Genomic DNA, 20564 nt, shown 5'->3' with positions numbered 1-20564 from the left:
CTTAACTGACTGAGCCACCCAGGCACCCCAACAACTCCCTATTTCTATTAAAGGTTTGGAGGTTAAATAATATTGGCTTCCTTTTGCTTTCATTCCCCATTTAGTCAACGAAACCCACTTTAAAACATTTCGCATATCCACCCACCCTATTTTATTCAGGTTTTCTTCATTCTTTCCCAGACCACCTTAACTCCTAAACCACCCTCTCCCTAAATGCATTTTACACAATACCCATGAATGAAATGTTCTCAAATACCAATGTTATCCATCTTATCCCCTGTTCAAAACTGTTAGCTCTCTCATACCTACAGAATAAAGCACCAACTCTAAAAACTGGCATTGAAGACCATCTGGCCTTTTCAATTCATCTTCCACTAATCCCAAATTTATTATATCCTTACAATTTCCTGAATATCCAATGTTTATTCTATTTCCCTGTTCTCACTTCTTAACTCTGTTCTCCCCTTTGCTTAAACAAATCTTATCTATACTCGAGGGCTTATTCAAGTCTCATGTATCATGTGGTCTTCTCCAGCTATTCTAGCTAACTTTGGGGTGCCCCACTAACGTCCTTTAGAACTTCTTAAAAATGCTTATTTATTTTTGAGACGGGGGAGGGGCAGAGAGGGGGGAGACAGAGAATCCAAAGTAGGCTCCGCGCTGTCAGCGCAAAGCCCGATGGGGGCTTGAACCCATGAACCATGAGATCATGGCCTGGACCAAAGTCAGATGCTCAACCAACTGTACCACCCAGGCACCCCTAAAGTGTTTTAGCTCTTATCTGTAACACATATAGCATAATTGTTAAAAGAATATTTTGCAGTCAGGCAGTGTTCAAATACTGGCTTTTGAACTTACTATGGGACGTTGAGCAAGTTCTATAATTTTCTAAGATCCAGTTTTGTTGTCTATGATACGAACATAGTACTGTACCTCATAGGATTGTGAGGTTTTATATACATATATATATGTATATATATGTACACATATAGATGAGTACATATATATAATCTTTAATCCTTTAAGAATTAAATTTTAATGTTTTATTCATTTTTGAGAGAGACAGACAGAGCAACGAGCCCGGGAGGGGCAGAGAGAGAGGGAGACACAGAATCCAAAGCAGGCTCCAGGCTCTGAGCTGTCAGCACAGAGCCCCATGCAGGGTTCAAACCCATGAACCATGAAATCATGATCTGAGCTAAAGTTGGAGGCTTAACTGATGGAGCCACCTAGGTGCCCCCAAATCTAATCCTTCTTTTAAAACCACCTATTATAGGGGTGCCTGGGCGGCTCCGTCGGTTAAGCATCCGACTTTGGGTCAGGTCATGATCTCACAATTTGTGAACTCAAGCCCCATGTCGGGCTCTGTGCTGACAGCTCAGAGCCTGGAATCTGCTTCCAATTCTGTGTTTCCCTCTCTTTCTGCCCCTCCTTGGCTCACACTCTGTCTCTCTCAAAAATAAACATTAAAAATTTTAACAAAAAATAAAAAATAAAACCACTTATTATAGGGGCACCTGGGTGGCTCAGTCAGTTGAGTGTCTGACTTCTACCCAGGTCATGATCTCACAGTTGGTGGGTTCGAGTCCCGAATCGGGCTCTCTGTTGTCAGCACGGAGCTCACTTCGGATCCTCTGTCTCCCTCTCTCTGCTCCTCTCCTGCTTATATGAGCTTTCTCTCCCTTTCTCTTTCAAAAATAAACATTAAAAATAAATAAACCACCTATTATTGTTTGGGAAACAAAAAATATGAATTTATTGAAATTGTGAGATTTTCTGGACTCTTTTCTCAACTAGTAGAGCTAAATTTTCTCCGCTTTAGATTTCATTATTGCTCTCCCAGATTAAGTAATGTTACAATCCTGTCACTCTACATCCATGTCAGTTGAACAGGGCGACAGAAGATAAGCAGCATTTGTTTCCTTCTCTAGTTGGTAAAAATCTATACAACTTTGGTTTTTCTCTGATACCCTAAAGTGGACTACGGGGAAAAGATTCAGGCAGTTTTTGGTATAAAATGCCCACTAGAACTGAAAGACTTTCCTTTCCTATTGAATTATCTGGGTAGCTTTGTGGAAACCAACTGACCAAAACTGTGGGGATCTGTTTGCACACTTCCTATTCTGTACCATTGATCTGTCTCCTCTTACACCAATACTACACTGCCCTAGTTACTATAAGGTTATAATTAAATATTTTTTAAGTTTATTTATTTTGAGAGAGAGAGAAAAAAAAAAACACAAGTGGGGAAGGGGCAGATAGCAAGAATCCCAAGCAGGCTCCATGCTGTCAGTGCACAGCCTGACCCAGGGCTCAGTCCCATGAACTGTGAGATCATGAGCCAAAATCAAGAGTCGGATGCTTAACCAACTGAGCCACCCAGGTGCCCCTAATAACTTTTAAAACCAGGTAGTGTTTAAGTCTTCCAACTTAGTTCTTTTTCAAAGTTGTTTGGCTATCCCCACATCCTTTGCATTTTCATACAGATTTTCAAATCAGTTTGTCAATTTCTACAAAATCCTGCTGAGATTCTAGAAGGGAAAACAATGAATCTCTAGGTCAATGTGAGGAGACTTGAGCTCTAATATTTACTATTTAGTCTTTTGATCCATGAGCATGGTATGTCTCTCCATTGATTTCATCTTTTTTACTTTCTCAGGAATGTTTTGTAGTTTTCACTGAACTAGTTTTTCATATATACGTATATACATATATGTGTGTGTATATATATACGTTTCACAGTACATATTCATATACATATATATATTTTTTTTTTTTTAAGTATTCATTTTTGAGAGAGAGTGCATGAGAGGTGGAAGAGCAGAGAGAGGGAGACACAGAATCTGAAGCAGACTCCAGGCTGTTCCAGCCTGACACGGGGCTCAAACTCACGAACCATGAGATCATGACCTGAGCTGAAGTCAGACGTTTAACTAACTGAGCCACTCAGGCGTCCCTTCACATATATATTTCTAATAATTTCATAATTGTAATGCTATTGCAAATAACATTGCTTTTAAATTTCAAATTCTCATCTAAAATTTTAGTGTATAGAATTGCTATTGATTTTTGCATACTGACTTTGTCACCTGCAACCTTGCTAATCTCACTTACTGTATTTTTTTAGGGCGGGGTGTAGATCCCTTAGGATTTTCTACAAACATGGTCATGACACCTGCAAACAAAGTTTACCTCTTCCTTCACATCTGAATTAGCTTTTATTCCCTCTTCTGTTCTGATTACACCATCTTGTACCTCCAGTGCAATGATGAACAGAAGACTGAGCACTGATGACTTGTGCCAAAACTTGGGGTTAAACTGATAAACCTCTACCTAGACTCCACAACTCCAGAAACCAAAACTACAAAAGAGAAGTTCCTGCACTGATAATAAGTATGCCCTCCTCTGTGCTATGAGCTGATTGCTGTCTTCCAAGCTCCCTCTGGTTGTTGGTAGAATTTGGTTTCCATTTTCTTTCTGGCTGCCAGCAGTGGGCTAATATCAGAGCCTAGCCATGAGGGCCTTCTCCAAAGGCCCTCTCACAACATGGCAGCTTACTTCTTCAAAGCCAGCAGGGGGTCCCACCAACCCCTGCAACTCTCATCATTAAAAAGGGTTTATAATTTTATTTATTTTTATTTTAGAGAGAGTGTATGCAATATGCAAGTAAGGGAGAGGGGCAGAGAGAGAGAGAGAGAGAGAGAGAGAGAGAGAGGAGAATCTTAAGCAGGCTCCACGCTCAGCATGGAGCTGTTACAGGGCTCACTCCCACGACCCTGGGATCATGACCTGAGCCAAAATCAAGAGTTGGATGCTCAACCGAGCCACCCAGGCACACCAAGGTTTATGATTTCTTGTACTATTACCCAACTGCTTCACGTCCTGGGCATTCAAAAGATGTTCAATATATGCTTTAAATGAAATGTATTAAGACCAAAGGGAGGAGAAAACTAAGGCATTCCTTAGCTAATACAAACTAGTTTCAAAATGGCCCTGAAGGGAAAGTTTTCACTCTGGCAGTTTTTGAGTATTATCTTTAAGTAATCCTACCACTTAAACTTTCCATGCATGTAACTATTTCAGAAACAGAAAATACAAAGTTGCAAACGCAGTATGGCTGAGCAGGACTGCTAGCTTTGAATTAAGGGGCAGGATGGGAGAGTTGAACAGAAACTTCAGTTATCAAAATATCACAAGCGCCTGGCTTCTTTTCCTAGGTTTGAAATATGCCACATCCATGAAAAACAATTTCTGGAAGATTATATGCACTTAGATAAGCTAATTTCTGTTACCAGTTTTTTGGTTGCACACATCATATGAAGACTCAGGAATACAATATGAAATATAAACCATTTACTAGACATTATACTGTTCTGAGCACTATAAATAAAAAAATGGTATCACTCCATCTGGAAACTAAATACTTAAACTGGACACACTAAGGCAACAGATACATAAGACATACAGAAATAAACATTGGCATTTTTAATAAAAATGTACATAGATAAGAAAGATGGGTATAGAAGAAAGAGGAACATGTCCATTTGAGTTGAAGTAAACATTTTCCACCAGTGAAGGTATACACCATCATCTTCAGTCAGAGAGCTCTTTAACAATGAGTTGCAGCCAAAAATACCAATATAATGTGTAATAACACGTCTTATTCTGAGGTATGCGGGATTCAGAGGGTCTGTGAATCTCCTGAAAACTGCACACACAATTGTCTTATGTGTAGATATGCATTTTTCTGAGGCACGCAAGGATCAACAAGCTTTCAAAAAATTTTCAAAAGGGGATACAGCCCTCAAAAAACCCTTAAAGACTTAATGACTTAAACCATTATAAACCAATTCTAAGTGTTTTAAAGCATTAGACACAAGGCAAGATGTGGTACACAAAGTTAAGACCAAAGAAAAACCTTCCTTATTATGACCGTTAAATTTCTGACTTGGGTCCCAAAATAATAAAGAAAATCAGGACATATTTCATCGAATGTTTATGTACCATAACTCTGCCTCCTTTAAGTGGCACAATTTTTATTGTCCATGTATTGCCCTGAAAGAACTGAAGGATATGCAGCCTCCAGCTTATAAACTCTGCTATAATTCCTTAATGGGGTCTTTCTCACAAGCTTCCCTAGTAGAACAAGCAGTTCTACTACTGCCCTTCAATACAACATATTAAAGGCATATCCTACAACTGTTCAACAGCAAAAGGAAACTTTACATCTTATGTCTCATTTTAAAACATGGAACCTGTGGGAAATTCACCACTTTAACCAGAAGTAAGCTAAACTCTCTTGGACCTTTTTCTGGGAAAATCTGTATTGTTTCTACAAGTAATCACAGACTGCCTTAATGTCCTCCCCCACCCCACCCCCCCACCCCCCAGAAGCTAACTTGCTATAATATGGTATCCAGACAGTTTCCTTTTGGTTACTGGCCAGCATTCAAAATGTTTTACTGAAAGAGCACTTACAAGAATAATGTTACAAAATAATAGTTGTAAAAGTACCAATGTTCATGTTACAAATGAAGGGGAGATCCACTGTTTTGAAGAGAGCTATTATGAAAAGTATTAGAAAATGTCTAGGAAAAACTGTAGATACCCTGTTCAAAAAGCCTCTAAATGCCAATTGTTTTGTTCTTTAAGATCCAGCTGAATTCAAGTTTCATAATATCTGATTTAAAACATTTAAGACCCAGGGGTGCCTCGGTGGCTCAGTTGGTTAAGTGTCCAACTTCAGCTCAGGTTATGACCTGATGGTTTCATGAATTTGAGCCCCATGTCAGGCTCTGTGCACTGACTGTGTGGAGCCTGCTTGGGATTCCCTCTCTCCCTCTCTCTGGGACTTTCCCGCTTGCACCCTCTCTCAAAAAAAAAAAAAAAAAAAAATTTAAGACTCAGATCCTCTTAGATCTGGTATCTAGAAATATTACAATCCAATATTACCACAAAAGCAAATTTTCATTGCCTTAATTTTATTTTTTAATTCAAAAGCATCTTTTTAAATGTTTATTTTTGGGAGAAAGAGTGTGTGCATGTGTGTGCGTGCGTGTGTGCAAGCAGGGGAGAAGCAGAGAGAGGAAGACAGAGAATCTGAAGCAGGCTCCATGCTGTCAACGGAAAAGCCCTTCGTGGGGCCAGAACCCTTGAACCATGAGATCATGACCTCAGCAGAAGTTGGACACTCAACTAACTGAGCAACTCAGGTGCCCTGCCTTAATTTTACTTTATTTAAGAAAGTATTTTTAACCATTGAATACATTTTACTTATCAAAAGCATTTTCATGCAGATTACAGGCATACCTTGTTTTATTGTATCTTGCTTCAATGTGCTTTATAGATACTGCATTTTTTAAAAAACTGAGTACTTGTATCAACCCTGTCAAGTAAATCTATTGGCACCATTTTCCAAACAGCATTTGCTCACTTTGTGTCTCTAAATCACTTTTTGGTAATTCTCACAATTATCTCAAACTTTTTCATTATTGTTTTATTTGTTATGGTGATCTGGAATCAGTGATTGTAACTTCCTGAAAGCTCAGATGGTTAGCATTTCTTAGCAATAAAGCTTTTTAAAATTAAGGTATGTTCTTCTTAAAGATCTAATGGTATTGTACCCCCAGTAGATTACAGTATAGTAAACAAAACTTCCCTATGCACTACCAAAAAATTAATGTGACTCAATTTACTGAGATACTTGCTTTATTGTGGATGGTCTGTAACCAAACACAAAATATCTCTGACATATGCCTACATATCAAAAGTTTTTGTCAGATAGGTAAATGAAGCTGAATTTAAAAAAAACAAAAATCACTTATCACTCCCCTACACATCAACCAAGTATAAAATAAAGAAAAAAGTAAAACAATAGCAATAAAAAATTAAAGCATTTATGAACATAACAAATGAATGCACAAGACCTTTATAAAAAACGTAAAGCTTTAATAAAGATATAATTGGATACTCACATAATAAAAGGAATTTGATCCCTCTCTCACACACACAATGGATTATAAATGAAAAGCAGAATAGAGCTTCTAGAAAAGACAACAGAATTGCTTCATAACCTTGAGGTAGGTAAGTATTTCTTAAACAGGACATAAAAAATATTGTCCATAAAGAACAAAAAAAAATACATGGACCAAATTAAAATCAAGAACCTTTCTGTTTCATCAAAAGCCACCAGTGATAGAGTGAAAAACAAGTCACTGACCAGAAGGTATTTGCAATATATTTATATGCAATATAATAATACATCATAATATATGCAAATAAATATGCAATATATTTAATAAAGGATTCATTTCAGATTATATAAAGAAGTCCTATAGACGGAGATAAGACAGTCCAACAAAAAAAAATGAGCAAATGATTTAAAGAGGTACTTAATGAAAGAAGATATCTAAATGGTCAATACATTTAAAGGTGGTCAACTTCATTAAGACCAGGGACATACAAACTAAAACCACTGATATCACTACACACCCATCAAAATGGCTAAAATGCAAAAGAGAAAAAAAAAAAAAAAAGCATGTGCTGAAAAGCATGTGAAACAACTGGGATTTTCACATATGCTACTAGTGAGATTATAAATTGGTACAACCAGGGACACCTGGGTGGCTCAGTTGGTCGAGCATCTGACTCTTGGTTTCAGCTCAGGTCATGATCTCAGGGTTTGTGGGCTTGAGCCCTGCATTCGGCTCTGTGCTGGCAGCGTGGAGCCTGCTTGAGATTCATTCTCTCTCTCTCTCTCTCTCTCTCTCTCTCTCTCTCTCTCTCTCTCTCTCTCTCTGCCCATCCCCCACTCATGCTGTGTCTCTCTCAAACAAATAAGCTTTAACATTTACTCATTTTTTTGAGAGACAGAGACAGAGCACGAGTGGGGGACAGGCACAGAGAGAGGGAGACAGAATCTGAAGGAGGCCCCAGGTTCTGAGCTGCTGGCACAGACCCCGATATGGGGCTCGAACCCACGAACTGTGAGATCATGACCTGAGCCAAAGCTGGATGCTTAAGCAACCAAACCACCCAGGCGCCCCTCAAACAAATAAACTTAAAAAATAAGTAAATAAATTGGTACAGCCATTTTGGGTAACTGTTTGGCAGTAAGTACCTACTAAAGCTGACTATAAGCAAACTAAAGCTGATTTTAGGTAAATCCTACAATTAAACACTTCTAGTCCTATACCCAACAGAAATCATACATTTGTTCACCAAAAGACATTTACAAGAATATTCATAGCAGCACTATTCTTAGTAGCCCCAAAATGGAAACAACCCAAATATCCATCAATTATAGAATGGATAATTTGTGATATACTCATGTAATTCAATACTACACAGCAATGAAAGTAAACAAACTCAACTACATACAACAGAACGGATGAATCTCACAATGTTGACCAAATAAGGCCAGAATCAAGTATATATTGCATGATTTCAATTTTATAAAGTTCAAAAATAAGCTAAATAGAAATAAGGACAATGGTTACTGTAGGAAGGGGAGAGGAATGGATAGTGTCTGGAAGTGTAGGCAGGTGTGCCTTTTAGGATTCTGGTTTTGGTTTTGATTTGGATGCTACTTACAAATGGGGGTTTACTTTGTGAAAATTAGCCAAGGTGCACTTACAATTTGTGCACTTGATGTGTATTACATCAATTAAAAGTGTAGATGAGAAAAAAAAGAAAATATACTGGATTCCAGATCTCAGAGGAAGTAAAAATATTATAACAGATAAAATAAATAATTTTAACTTAAAAAAAAATAATTAAAAGGGACACAACTGAAGACCTAAAAAATTCAGTGATATGTTTACGGATGGCAAAAGTTAACATTAACATAACTATTCTCTCTAAATATATAAATTCAATGTAATCCTATCAAGATTTTTTGAGGAATTCAACTATTGTATTCTAAAATGCACAGTGAATAACAAAGGTACATGTATAGGTAAGACAAGTTTGGAAAGCAAAAGCAGAGGGACATCCTTATCAAATAGAACATACTACAAAGAGTAAAAAAAACCAAAACAAAACAATGTGTTTCTGGAGCAGGAGCAGAGAGACAAATGGGATACTACAGAAACTGACCCACTTCTACATGGGAAGTTGAGAAAGAATGGATTATTTAATAAGTAATTGTCAGGAAATTATTATAATAATAATAAAAAATAGGGGCACCTGGGGTGGTGGCTCAGTCGATTAAGCGTCTGACTTCAGCTCAGGACATGATCTCACGGTTCAGGAGTTTAAGCCCCACATCAGGTGAGTTTGAGCCCTGCTTCGGGTGAATTTGAGTCCTGCTCCAGGTGAGCTCGAGCCCCACTCTGGGCTCCACACTCTCTCTTCCCTCTCTCTCTGCACCTCGTGGGATTCTTTCTCTCTCTCTGCCCCTCATTCACTTGTGCTCTCTCTCAAAAAAAAAATTTTTTTTTAATAATATAAATAAGATTTTTATAAAATCAAATAAAAAGGTTGAACTCCATATGGCCAAAAGACCTAAAAAAATTACAAGGCAAACAGAAGTGTAGAAAAGGTCTTTGTGAACTTTTAGTAGAAATGGATATCTAAAACAAGATTCAAAATGCACAAAAGATAAGGTGAAAAAAATGATGGACTAAAAGAATCGTGTTCAACAAAGTACAGCAGAAACAAAGTTAATGGATGACAGATTTGGGAGAAGATATTTGCAGTGTCAAAAACAGACAAGACACTAATAACTGCAATATATGAGGAACTCTTGCAAAAAAAAGGCAGGAAATCCAATGATAAATTGGGTAAAGATTATAAATAAGCAATTCACAAAGGTATAAACTAGCAATATATGAAGAAACGCTCAACCTCAACTAGTAAATAGAGAAATATAAATTTAAGCAAACTGAAAACATGAAATAAAATTTCATATTTTTACTTTTCTACTTATCCCAAATCTGTCATCCATTAACTTTGTTTATGCTACACTTTGTTGAACCACTTTGCTGTTTAAAGGCTTTTTTTAAAAGTTTATTTATTTATTGTTAGTAATCTCTACACCCAATGTGGGGCTTGAACTCACAACCCCGAGATCAATCGTCACATCACATGCTCTTCCAACTGAGCCAGCCAGGAGCTCCTTATGAAATACTACTTTATTATAGCCATCATATTGGTGAGTACTTTTAACCATTCAAAAATACCAGCTGCTGGCAAGAATATGAGGGCAACAGGAATTCTTTTTTTTTTTTTTTTTTAATTTTTTTTTTCAACGTTTATTTATTTTTGGGACAGAGAGAGACAGAGCATGAACGGGGGAGGGGCAGAGAGAGAGGGAGACACAGAATCGGAAACAGGCTCCAGGCTCTGAGCCATCAGCCCAGAGCCTGACGTGGGGCTCGAACTCACGGACCGCGAGATCGTGACCTGGCTGAAGTCGGACGCTTAACCGACTGCGCCACCCAGGCGCCCCAAGGGCAACAGGAATTCTTGTGTACTACAGGCATGGGGTAACCATTGATAGCCACTCTGGGGAATGATTTGGCAGTATTTAGTGAAACAATGTATGTGTATGCCTTATGACCTAGCAATCCACTCCTGACAACATTTTCAGAAAAACCTCTGCATAGGTCCAAAAGAGGATGAATGAGGACATTTATCAAATAAATATTAAAAAAAAAATTAGAAGTAACAAATGAATTAATAGCTAGGATAATTGTCTGTAACTACCATAGATCCATACCATGGATTATGCTGTAATTAAAAGCAATCAATTACACATAAATACAACTACATGGAAAGACCTATAAAATCACCACTAAAGGAAAATTAAGAACAGGAATGGAATCTACACTATATGTTAATGATACTGGAATTAAAATTAAAAAATTAGTAAAGTAAGAATGAAATCTATAAGATAATACTATCTTTTAATTAAAGAGCACAAATTTTTTTTTTAATTTTTTTTTTTAACATTTATTTATTTTTGAGACAGAGAGAGACAGAGCATGAACGGGGGAGGGGCAGAGAGAGAGGGAGACACAGAATCGGAAGCAGGCTCCAGGCTCCGAGCCATCAGCCCAGAGCCTGACGCGGGACTTGAACTCACGGACCGCGAGATCGTGACCCGGGCCGAAGTCGGACGCTTAACCGACTGAGCCACCCAGGCGCCCAAAGAGCACAAATTTTAAAAGCACACACATAAAGCAACACTGTGTAATTTATAAAGACATATACAAATTTAAGAAGATATACCAAATACATCAGTGGGTGCCAGAGGGAGAGTTAGATAGGGAGGGGGAAATCACTATGAAAGTGAAAGTAAGGAAAATAAAATGAGACCCTGAAGAGTCCACTGATATTTTTCACTCTAAATTGATCAGAAATTCTGAGTGACTCAACTCCCTGTCCTTGAGGTCCCCCTTAAAAAACTTAGATGATGAAGAAACCAAGTTACAACACTATAAGTTAACCTACAAATGACAGAAGTGCTCAGTCTACTGATAACTCTAACCTGCTCTAACGATATCTAAAGAGAAACTTGATTTCATACAGATTTCACAGCTTCTCAACATCCATATACCTGAAAAGATAAAAGAATTTGTATATCCTTCCTTGTCAGTCCTTGTGATTCATTCAGGTTGTAGTGTAAGTTTCCTTTCAATCAATCCAAGAAGGATCAGCGTGACCAAGCAAAGCAGGTTCCAAAGGCAGGAAGCAGAAGCAATACGATGCTATGGAAGTACCTTTCTGATCAGTCCCTTCTGCTGTTGTAGGGTCTTGGGGCAACCCTTCAATGTAGGTGGTTGGCAACAAGTCGGCCGAGATAGGTTGACCTTGTAGCTTTTGTAGTCTCTCATGTACAGCACTGGTCAGGTCTACATAAGCCTCATCGATGCTGCCACGTTCAATCCCAGCAAAACGAGACATTACCCCCATCACTTCCACACTGGCTTCCCGGTACCTAAAAAGTATAAGGATTGTTATATATGTAGGCAATAAATGAACACAACAATTGAGATAGTCAGCCCCATCCCCTCCATCTCATAATGGAATCATCATATACATAACCAATGTAAGATCTCCTTTTTTTTTTTAATGTTTATTTATTTATTTTCATTTTTGAGACAGAGGGAGACAGCATGAGCAGGGGAGAGGCAGAGAGAGAGGGAGACACAGAATCAGAAGCACGCTCCAGGCTCCGGAGCTGTCAGCACAGAGCCTGACGCGGGGCTCAAACTTGTCAACTTCAAGATCATGACCCAAGGCAAAGTTGGACGCTCAACCGACTGAGCCACCCAGGTGCCCCTGTAAGATCTCCTTAAAGAGAGGAATGGCTTGGCAGATGAAGTGGTCAATGCGCAGGCAGATGGTCAGTAATAGAAGCAAAGAAAAAGAAGCAGCACAGAGGCAAACATTTTTAGTGTGACTCTAGCACTATGAAGGTGGAAAGTGTCCAGACCATGAATGTGTTTATGTGACAAGGATCTCTCCAAAGATGAAAGAAATGCTTCAAACTTGTTTAACTACATTTTACTAAGATCACCTACTCTTTCTGTTATTTTCATATATCTACCATGTAGTATTCTGCTTCAACTTTTGTCTTCAAATATGAGATTTACAGGAAACACTGCCCTGATCCCTGAACCCAAGTATTTGGTCTTCCTCAAGATAGCATTTCTCAATATATATATATATATATGTATATATATATATGTATACACACATATATGTTTGTATACACACATATATATACACATATATGTTAATATATTTTTTGAGAGGGAGAGAGAAAGAGGGAGAGAGGGGTCATAAGTGAGGGGCAAAGAGAGAGAAAATCCTTTAAGGGGCAGAGGGGGGGGAGGGAGGGAGGAGGGGGAGAGAGGGAGAGAGACAGGGAGGGAGAGGGAGGGGGAGAGAGAGAGAGGGAGGGAGAGAGAGAGAGAGAGAGGGAGGGAGGGGGAGAGAGAGAGGGAGGGAAGGAGGTGGGAAAGAGAGAGAGAGGGAGAGAGAGGGAGGGAGGGAGAAAGAGGGAGAGAGGGAGAGAGAGGGAGAGAGAGGGAGAGAGAGGGAGAGAGGGAGAGAGAGAGAGAGAGAGAGAGAGAGAGAGAGAGAGAGAGAGAGGCTCACCTGAAGCAAGGCACGAGCTCATCTGATGTGGGACTCAAACTCACTAACTGTGAGATCATGACCTGAGCCGAAATCAGATACTTAACGACTGAGCCACCCAGGTTCCCACACTATATATTTTCAAGTTTTATTTATTTTAGGTAATCTCTACACCCAATGCAGGGCTCGAATTCATGACCCCAAGATCAAAAGTCTTCTGACAAGCCAGCCAGGAGCCCCAGTGTTTCTCACTATAAATTAACAATGTGACATTGAAGACTTTAAGACACAGAACAGATGAACACAAGGGAAGGGAAGCAAAAATAATATAAAAACAGGGAGGGGGACAAAACATAAGAGACTCTTAAATATGGAGAACAAACACAGGGTTACTGGAGGGGCTGTGGGAGGGGGGATGGGCTAAATGGGTAAGCGGCATTAAGGAATCTACTCCTGAAATCACTGTTGCACTATATGCTAACTTGGATGTAAATTTAAAAAATTAAGGGGCGCCTGGGTGGCGCAGTCGGTTAAGCGTCCGACTTCAGCCAGGTCACGATCTCGCGGTCTGTGAGTTCGAGCCCCGCGTCAGGCTCTGGGCTGATGGCTCAGAGCCTGGAGCCTGTTTCCGATTCTGTGTCTCCCTCTCTCTCTGCCCCTCCCCCGTTCATGCTCTGTCTCTCTCTGTCCCAAAAATAAATAAATGTTGAAAAAAAAATTAAAAAAAAAAAATTAAATTAAAAAAAATTTTTTTTTAAAAGTGACATATTGGATTTTATACCTAGTCAACAGTAAGTCTGACCAACATGTGAGCTGGTCTTTGCTACATATATACACACATACATATACATGCACATGCGCGCGCGCGCGCGCACACACACACACACACACACACACATCCAACCAACCAAGTCCAATCACTTCTGGGTATACTAACATTCAAATTATCAAGCTGAAGATAAGTGCCTAGAATGTGGTGACAGCCTTCCCTAGCGGATACCCGTTTCACCATACACCTTCTATTTAAACCCTAACAAGCAGCTCTTCTGGCTGTAGATAGCTAGTTTCCTATGGCAACATGTATATATTTTCTTTGCTTTGAACCTGCTATGGAATTTAAAGTAGGTACTGTATTCCTATTGAATCTATCATAAAAATGAAATATTTGCACCATTTCACAAAGATATCTATAAAAAACCCGTATAGGGGCGCCTGGGTGGCGCAGTCGGTTAAGCGTCCGACTTCAGCCAGGTCACGATCTCACGGTCCATGAGTTCGAGCCCCGCGTCAGGCTCTGGGCTGATGGCTCAGAGCCTGGAGCCTGTTTCCGATTCTGTGTCTCTGTCTCTCTCTGTCCCAAAAATAAATAAACGTTGAAAAAAAAAAAAAATTAAAAAAAAAAAAACCCGTATAATTATTGCTGTAAAACATTCTCAAAAGAATTGGAGAAAAGACTTGGCTTTTTTTTCTTTTAATCATTATTTGTGTTGGAAAGAGGACAGTCAGACTTCAAAGGAAAAAAAAAGTGCAAGCACGTGCAGGAGCACGAGGGCACGATACAGTCACACACAGAGTGAGAAGAGGATACTCTTGCGATAGTTGGTGTTCCTTCACAGCCTCTTGAGCAAATTGCTCCAAACTATTTTAAGAATATTTGATAGGGGCGCCTGGGTGGCTCAGTCGGTTAAGCGTCCAACTTCAGCTCAGGTCATGAGCGCACGGTTCGTGGGTTCGAGCCCCGCATCGGACTCTATGCTGACAGCTCAGAGCCTGGAGCCTGCTTCTGGTTCTGTGTCTCCCTCTCTCTCTGCCCCTCCCCTGCTCATGCTGTCTCTCTCTGTCTCTCAAAAATAAATAAATGTTAAAAAAAAAAAGAATATTTGATAAACTTCAATATGCATACATTTCTGCAAATCATATTTTATAACCTGGTTTTGCAAGTTATCAAAACAGTAATTTTACATCTCTAGGTCTTAATAACTCTTCGTCTATAAGCTCCTAAATTTGATAAAACTGGCTTTGCTCATTATTTGTTGAAGACTTTAAGAGTAAGATAAATGATCCAGTTTAAAGTTGGTGGCATGTGGCCTTTCAAAATTACATTGTGATGTCAACCATTATTTCCGGAAAGTTACACTGTCTTTACCAGCATAAAATTCCCTTCAATGCAATGTAGCGTATGTCCATTAGCTGAATTTAATTCTACTTTAGGGCTAAGGTATTAATCTTCAGTCAAATCTGTCTTCTTTTCTGGCAATAACTCCAGTGTGAAGTTGGTTATGGCATGTCACTTTTAGAACTAAAATTTATCTTTTTTTTTTTTTTAATTTTTTTTTTCAACGTTTATTTTTATTTTTGGGACAGAGAGAGACAGAGCATGAACGGGGGAGGGGCAGAGAGAGAGGGAGACACAGAATCGGAAACAGGCTCCAGGCCCTGAGCCATCAGCCCAGAGCCCGACGCGGGGCTCGAACTCACGGACCGCGAGATCGTGACCTGGCTGAAGTCGGACGCTTAACCGACTGCGCCACCCAGGCGCCCCTCTTTTTTTTTTTTTTAAGTTTATTTTTATTTATTTTGAGAGAGAGATAGAGAGCAAGTGGGGGAGGGGCAGAGAGAGAGGGAGACAGAATCCCAAGCAGGCTCTGCGCTGTTAGTGCAGAGGCTGATGAGGGGTCGAACTCACGAGCCATGAGATCATGACCTGGGCCAAAATCATGAGTCAGATGCTTAACTGACTGAGCCACCCAGGTGCCCCTGGAATATCTCAACTCTTAAGTCAAACCATAATCCCTACACACCACACCTACATGGCAGAATGTACTGTGAGAATGTGGATACTGAAATCCAAAAAAACCCCCCTGAATCCTTAGTCGACTTCCTAGCTGTGTGAACTTACACTATTTAACCTCTTTAAACTTGCTTCTTCATGGAGGTAGGGGGTGGGTAATACTAGAACCTACTTTATAATAACGTGAACTTTTTAAGAGATGTTGCCTGTGGAGAGCTTAACACAGGCTGGCATGGGACATATGCTCAACACACATTCTCTATTAGGATTATTATAGTGGCTAGAGCTTTTACCTACCTCTAACTTGGTTATATCCAGACATACCTCTATTCTAAGGCTAAGACTCTAAAATCTGGGGAGCAACGGTGCACTTTAAACACAGAGAAGGTAGTCTCCTTTGAGATTGTTCACTTCTGGCAAGTAATTCTATGTTTTTAAATAATTTTAGTGTTTATTTTTGAGAGAGAGAGACAGAGACAGAGCGCAAGTGGGGGAGGGGCAGAGAGAGAGGGAGAGAATAGAATTCGAAGCAGGCTGCAGGCTCTGAGCTGTCAGCACAGAGCCCAACGCAAGGCTCAAACCCGCAAACTGTGAGATCATGACCTCAGCCAAAGTCAGACGCTTAACTGACTGAGCCATGCAGGTGCCCCTGGTTCTGGCAAATAATTCTAGATACTGCACTATAATGTCAGTTTAACTTAGCCTTCTCTGGAAAAACTTAGTTTCAGTCAATTTAATTACTTCAAACATTTCAGACTTTTGGCTTGAGAACATGGAAATTGGTATTAAGTTTTTCTTTTTTAAAGTTTATTTATTTTGAGAGAGAGGGAGGGAGGGAGAGAGAAAGATATGCAGTGAGGGAGGGGCAGAGAGAGAGAGACAGAGAGGGAGAGAGGAAGAGAGGGAGAGAGGGAGAGAGGGGGAGAGGGGGAGAGAAGGGGAGAGAGGGGGAGAGAGGGAGGGAGAGGGAGGGAGAGGGGGAGAGAGGGAGGGAGAGGGAGGGAGAGGGAGAGAGAGGGAGAGAGAGGGAGAGAGAGGGTGAGAGGGAGAGGGAGAGAGAGGGAGAGAGGGAGAGGGAGAGGGAGGGAGAGAGAGAGGGAGGGAGAGAGGGAGGGAGAGAGGGAGGGAGGGAGGGAGGGGGGAGAGGGAGAGAGAGAGGGAGGGAGGGAGGGGGGAGAGGGAGAGAGGGAGGGAGAGAGGGAGGGAGGGAGGGAGAGAGAGAAACAGAGAGGGAGGGAGGGAGAGAGACAGAGAGGGAGGGAGAGGGAGGGAGAGGGAGGGAGAGGGAGAGAGAGGGAGAGAGAGGGAGAGAGAGGGAGAGAGAGGGAGGGAGAGGGAGGGAGAGGGAGGGAGAGGGAGGGAGAGGGAGGGAGAGGGAGGGAGAGAGAGGGAGAGGGAGGGAGAGGGAGGGAGAGAGAGGGAGAGAGAGGGAGAGAGAGGGAGGGAGAGGGAGAGAGAGGGAGAGAGAAGGAGGGAGAGGGAGGGAGAGACAGGGAGAGACAGGGAGGGAGAGAGAGGGAGGGAGAGAGAGGGAGGGAGAGAGAGGGAGGGAGAGAGAGGGAGGGAGGAGAGGGAGGGAGGAGAGGGAGGGAGGAGAGGGAGAGAGGGAGAGAAGGAGGGAGGGAGGGAGAGAGAGAAAGAGAGAGAGAGGGAGGGAGGGAGACAGAGAGAGAGAGAGAGAGAGAGAGAGAGAGAGAGGGAGAGAGAGAGAGAGAGAGAGAGGGAGACAGAGAGAGAGAGAGAGAGAGGGAGACAGAGAGAGAATCCCAAGTAGGCTCTGTGCTATCAGCATGAAGCCTGATGCAGGGCTTGAACTCACAAACTGTGAGATCATGACCTGAGTCAAAGTTGGACGCTTAACCGATAGAGCCACACAGGCACCTCTAAGTTTTAATTATAATACCAATTTTTAAATAATTAAGGAACTGAAAGGGTGTTAAGGGCACCGACTGTTACAAGTTGTAACGACTCTGAACTGTTCCTGAAACATGGTATCAAATCTATTTTCATTTCACAGAGAAAAGCTGGCTGTCGAAAGGGAACTTTTTCAGACATTATTTACACCAAACAAATTTGAAACCTCAGTTCCTGAGGGCCACATATTATATTATTTCCAATTCTTCCATTCCCTTAAACAATCTTTTCTTCTTACTTGGTAAGGTTAGCTTTCCCACGAGACTCACGAACTTGTGCCAGTAGAAGATCTGGACATAACTTCTTAGCATCATCTGCCCACATGCTCCTAGCGACCCCAAATGCACGAGCTTCATAACTCACTGAAATTATTCTAAGGTTAGGAAAAAAAAGAAAACAGAAAAGTGTTAAATGATCACAAGCAAAAATAACTAAAATTTAACATCAAGGCTATATAAACATAATAGTAGAAACTTTTTGGTCACAGATGCCACTATTACATCTCAAACACAGCAGCTGAGAAATCTCCAAACAGGACCTAGCATACTGCCATGTATTCTTATAGATTAAAATAGTCGATAGTTATAATAAGTATGATACATACCCACCACCCTTCCATGATTTGTACTGTACAACTGCACAAGGTTTATTCTTCAAATGAGGATTTTGCCGCTGTTCCACTTGAACAAAAAAACAGTCCATGTCCACTAGAGCAACTACCCGGTCCTGTCCAGTAGCCATTTTTCTGTAAGACGATATTTTATGATCAGAAAAGACATCTAATCCAAAGCACCATAGAAAGCTGTATTTCCGTACTTCTATTGTTGAGTTATCCTGAACATGAACAGTAACAAGAATGAAATAGCCATTTTCATATGATGCTGGTAAGAGAATAATAAATTGTTATAATTTTAGGAAAGCAGTATATATCAAAAGCTTTAAAAAATCCCCACCTCCCAAAGGAACTGAACACACAAAAAAGATATACATATAGTCAATAAGCACATGAAAATGGGCTCAACATCATTAGTTATAGGGAAATGCAAATTAAAACTATAATGTACACTGGGGCACCTGAGTGGCTCGGTCAGTTGAGTGTCTGCATTTGGCTCAGGTCATGATCTTGCAGTTTGTGGGTTTGAGCCCTGCATCGGGCTCGCTGCTGTCAGCACAGAGCCCACTTCCAATCCTGTCTCCCCGTCTCTCTGCCCCTTCCCTGCTTGTGCACTTTAAAAACAATAAACATTAAAAAAAAAAAAAAAACCAAAAACTATAATGTACATCAACAGAGGGATGAAGTCAATAGTTAATCTAGTTGATAACAAATCTAGAGTATAATTTCAGGGAAAAGAGAAACAGGAAATGACATATAACATGATAGCATTCATGTGAATTTTTTTAACTTTTTATTTTGAAATAATTTCAGACTTAAAGTTGCAAAAATGGTAGGATTCTCTGAAATCCAGCTTCCTCTGTTAACATTTTATAAAGCACAATTATCAAAACTAAAAAATGAATGAACATTGGTATAATGCTCAACTATACACTTTACTTGAATTTCACCAGTTATTACACTAATAATTTTTTTTTTTTTTTTTTCCAGGATCCAATGTTAGTCATCATGTCTCCTTGGTCTTCTCCAATCTGTGACATTTCCTCAATCTTCCCTTATTTTTCATGACACTTTTGAAGAGAACTAGTCAGCTACTTCAAGAATGCCTCTCAATTTAGGTTTGTCTAATGCTTTCTCTTGATTAGATTAAGGTTATATGTTTTTGGTATTTCTTTTTGTTTTTTTTTTTAAAGTTTACTTATTTTGAGAGAAAGAGAGAGACAGAGAGAGAGAACTGACACAATGCAAGTTGGGAAGGGGCAGAGAGAGAGGGAGAGAAAATCCCAAGCAGGCTCCTCACAGTCAGTGCAGAGCCCGATGCGGGGGCTCAAACCCACTAACCCTGAGATCATGACCCATGCTGAAATCAGACAAATGCTTAACCGACTGAGCCACCCAGATGCCTCAAGGCTATATATTTTTGGCAAGAATATTATGGAAGTGAAGTGTTCTTCTCAGTGTATCATACGGAGAGATACATGATAACAAGTCTTACTACTGGTGAAGTTAACCATGGTCCTTTAGTTGTGATAGTATTTGTCAGGTTTCTTGTTGTAAAGTTACTATTTTCCCTTTTGTAACTATTATCTTAGGGGGAAATCTTTGAGATAATGCAAATATCCTGGTTCTCCTAAAACTTTCAACCACTAAGCACCTATCACTGGATCTTGCCTGTAACACTTACTTGATAACGGTCTGATGGTGATTTTCTATCCATTTATGTAAAGTTTTGAAGACAAAAGAAAACAATACTACATACTATTCACAGATAGACATACATAAAGGTATGGATGGTAGACTGGAAGAACAAACCTTATGTACTTGACAGTGGATACAGACTAATGTTATCATTTAACATTGTAAGAAATCTGGAAGAAATACAAACTAAAGCAGTGGCTCCCAAACTTTGCTGCAGATTAGCATCACTCAGGAACATTTTTTTTAAGCTCTATGCCCAACATGGGGTTTGAACTCATGACACCAAGATCAAGAGTCCTCTACTGACTGAGCCAACCAGGGTCCCCCAACCTAGGAATATTTAAATAATACTGATATCTGGCTTCTCTCACCCGACATCCTAATTTAATTGGTATGGGTGTGTTTTGTGCTAGCTCAGCTATCAGCTGAGAAATGCTATCAGCTAGAAATGGCTAGGGTCAC

At 40.2% G+C, this 20564-nt stretch overlaps 1 protein-coding gene across 2 annotated transcripts in view; it reads right to left on the bottom strand.

Annotated features, from left to right (window-relative positions):
• The window catches only part of POLH (DNA polymerase eta), a 41919-nt gene that overhangs the window by 16291 nt on the left and 5064 nt on the right, over window positions 1-20564 (bottom strand). Inside the window, exons 2-4 of one of the 2 annotated variants that reach the window (XM_043591489.1) lie at window positions 18396-18536; window positions 18030-18164; window positions 11724-11941 (exon numbers count right to left, since the gene is read on the bottom strand). In XM_043591489.1, coding sequence (XP_043447424.1) covers window positions 11724-11941; window positions 18030-18164; window positions 18396-18532 — 490 coding nt within the window. In that variant the 5' untranslated portion in view covers window positions 18533-18536. Of the gene's footprint in view, window positions 1-11723; window positions 11942-18029; window positions 18165-18395; window positions 18537-20564 lie in introns of those variants that run through there. The other variant, XM_043591490.1, reaches the window with a different exon arrangement.

The sequence above is a fragment of the Prionailurus bengalensis genome, chromosome B2 (assembly GCF_016509475.1).
Source record: "Prionailurus bengalensis isolate Pbe53 chromosome B2, Fcat_Pben_1.1_paternal_pri, whole genome shotgun sequence".
Taxonomy (NCBI): Eukaryota; Metazoa; Chordata; class Mammalia; order Carnivora; family Felidae; genus Prionailurus; species Prionailurus bengalensis.
Note: the sequence above shows the minus strand (reverse complement) of the source record. Positions and strands in the feature narration are given on the sequence as shown.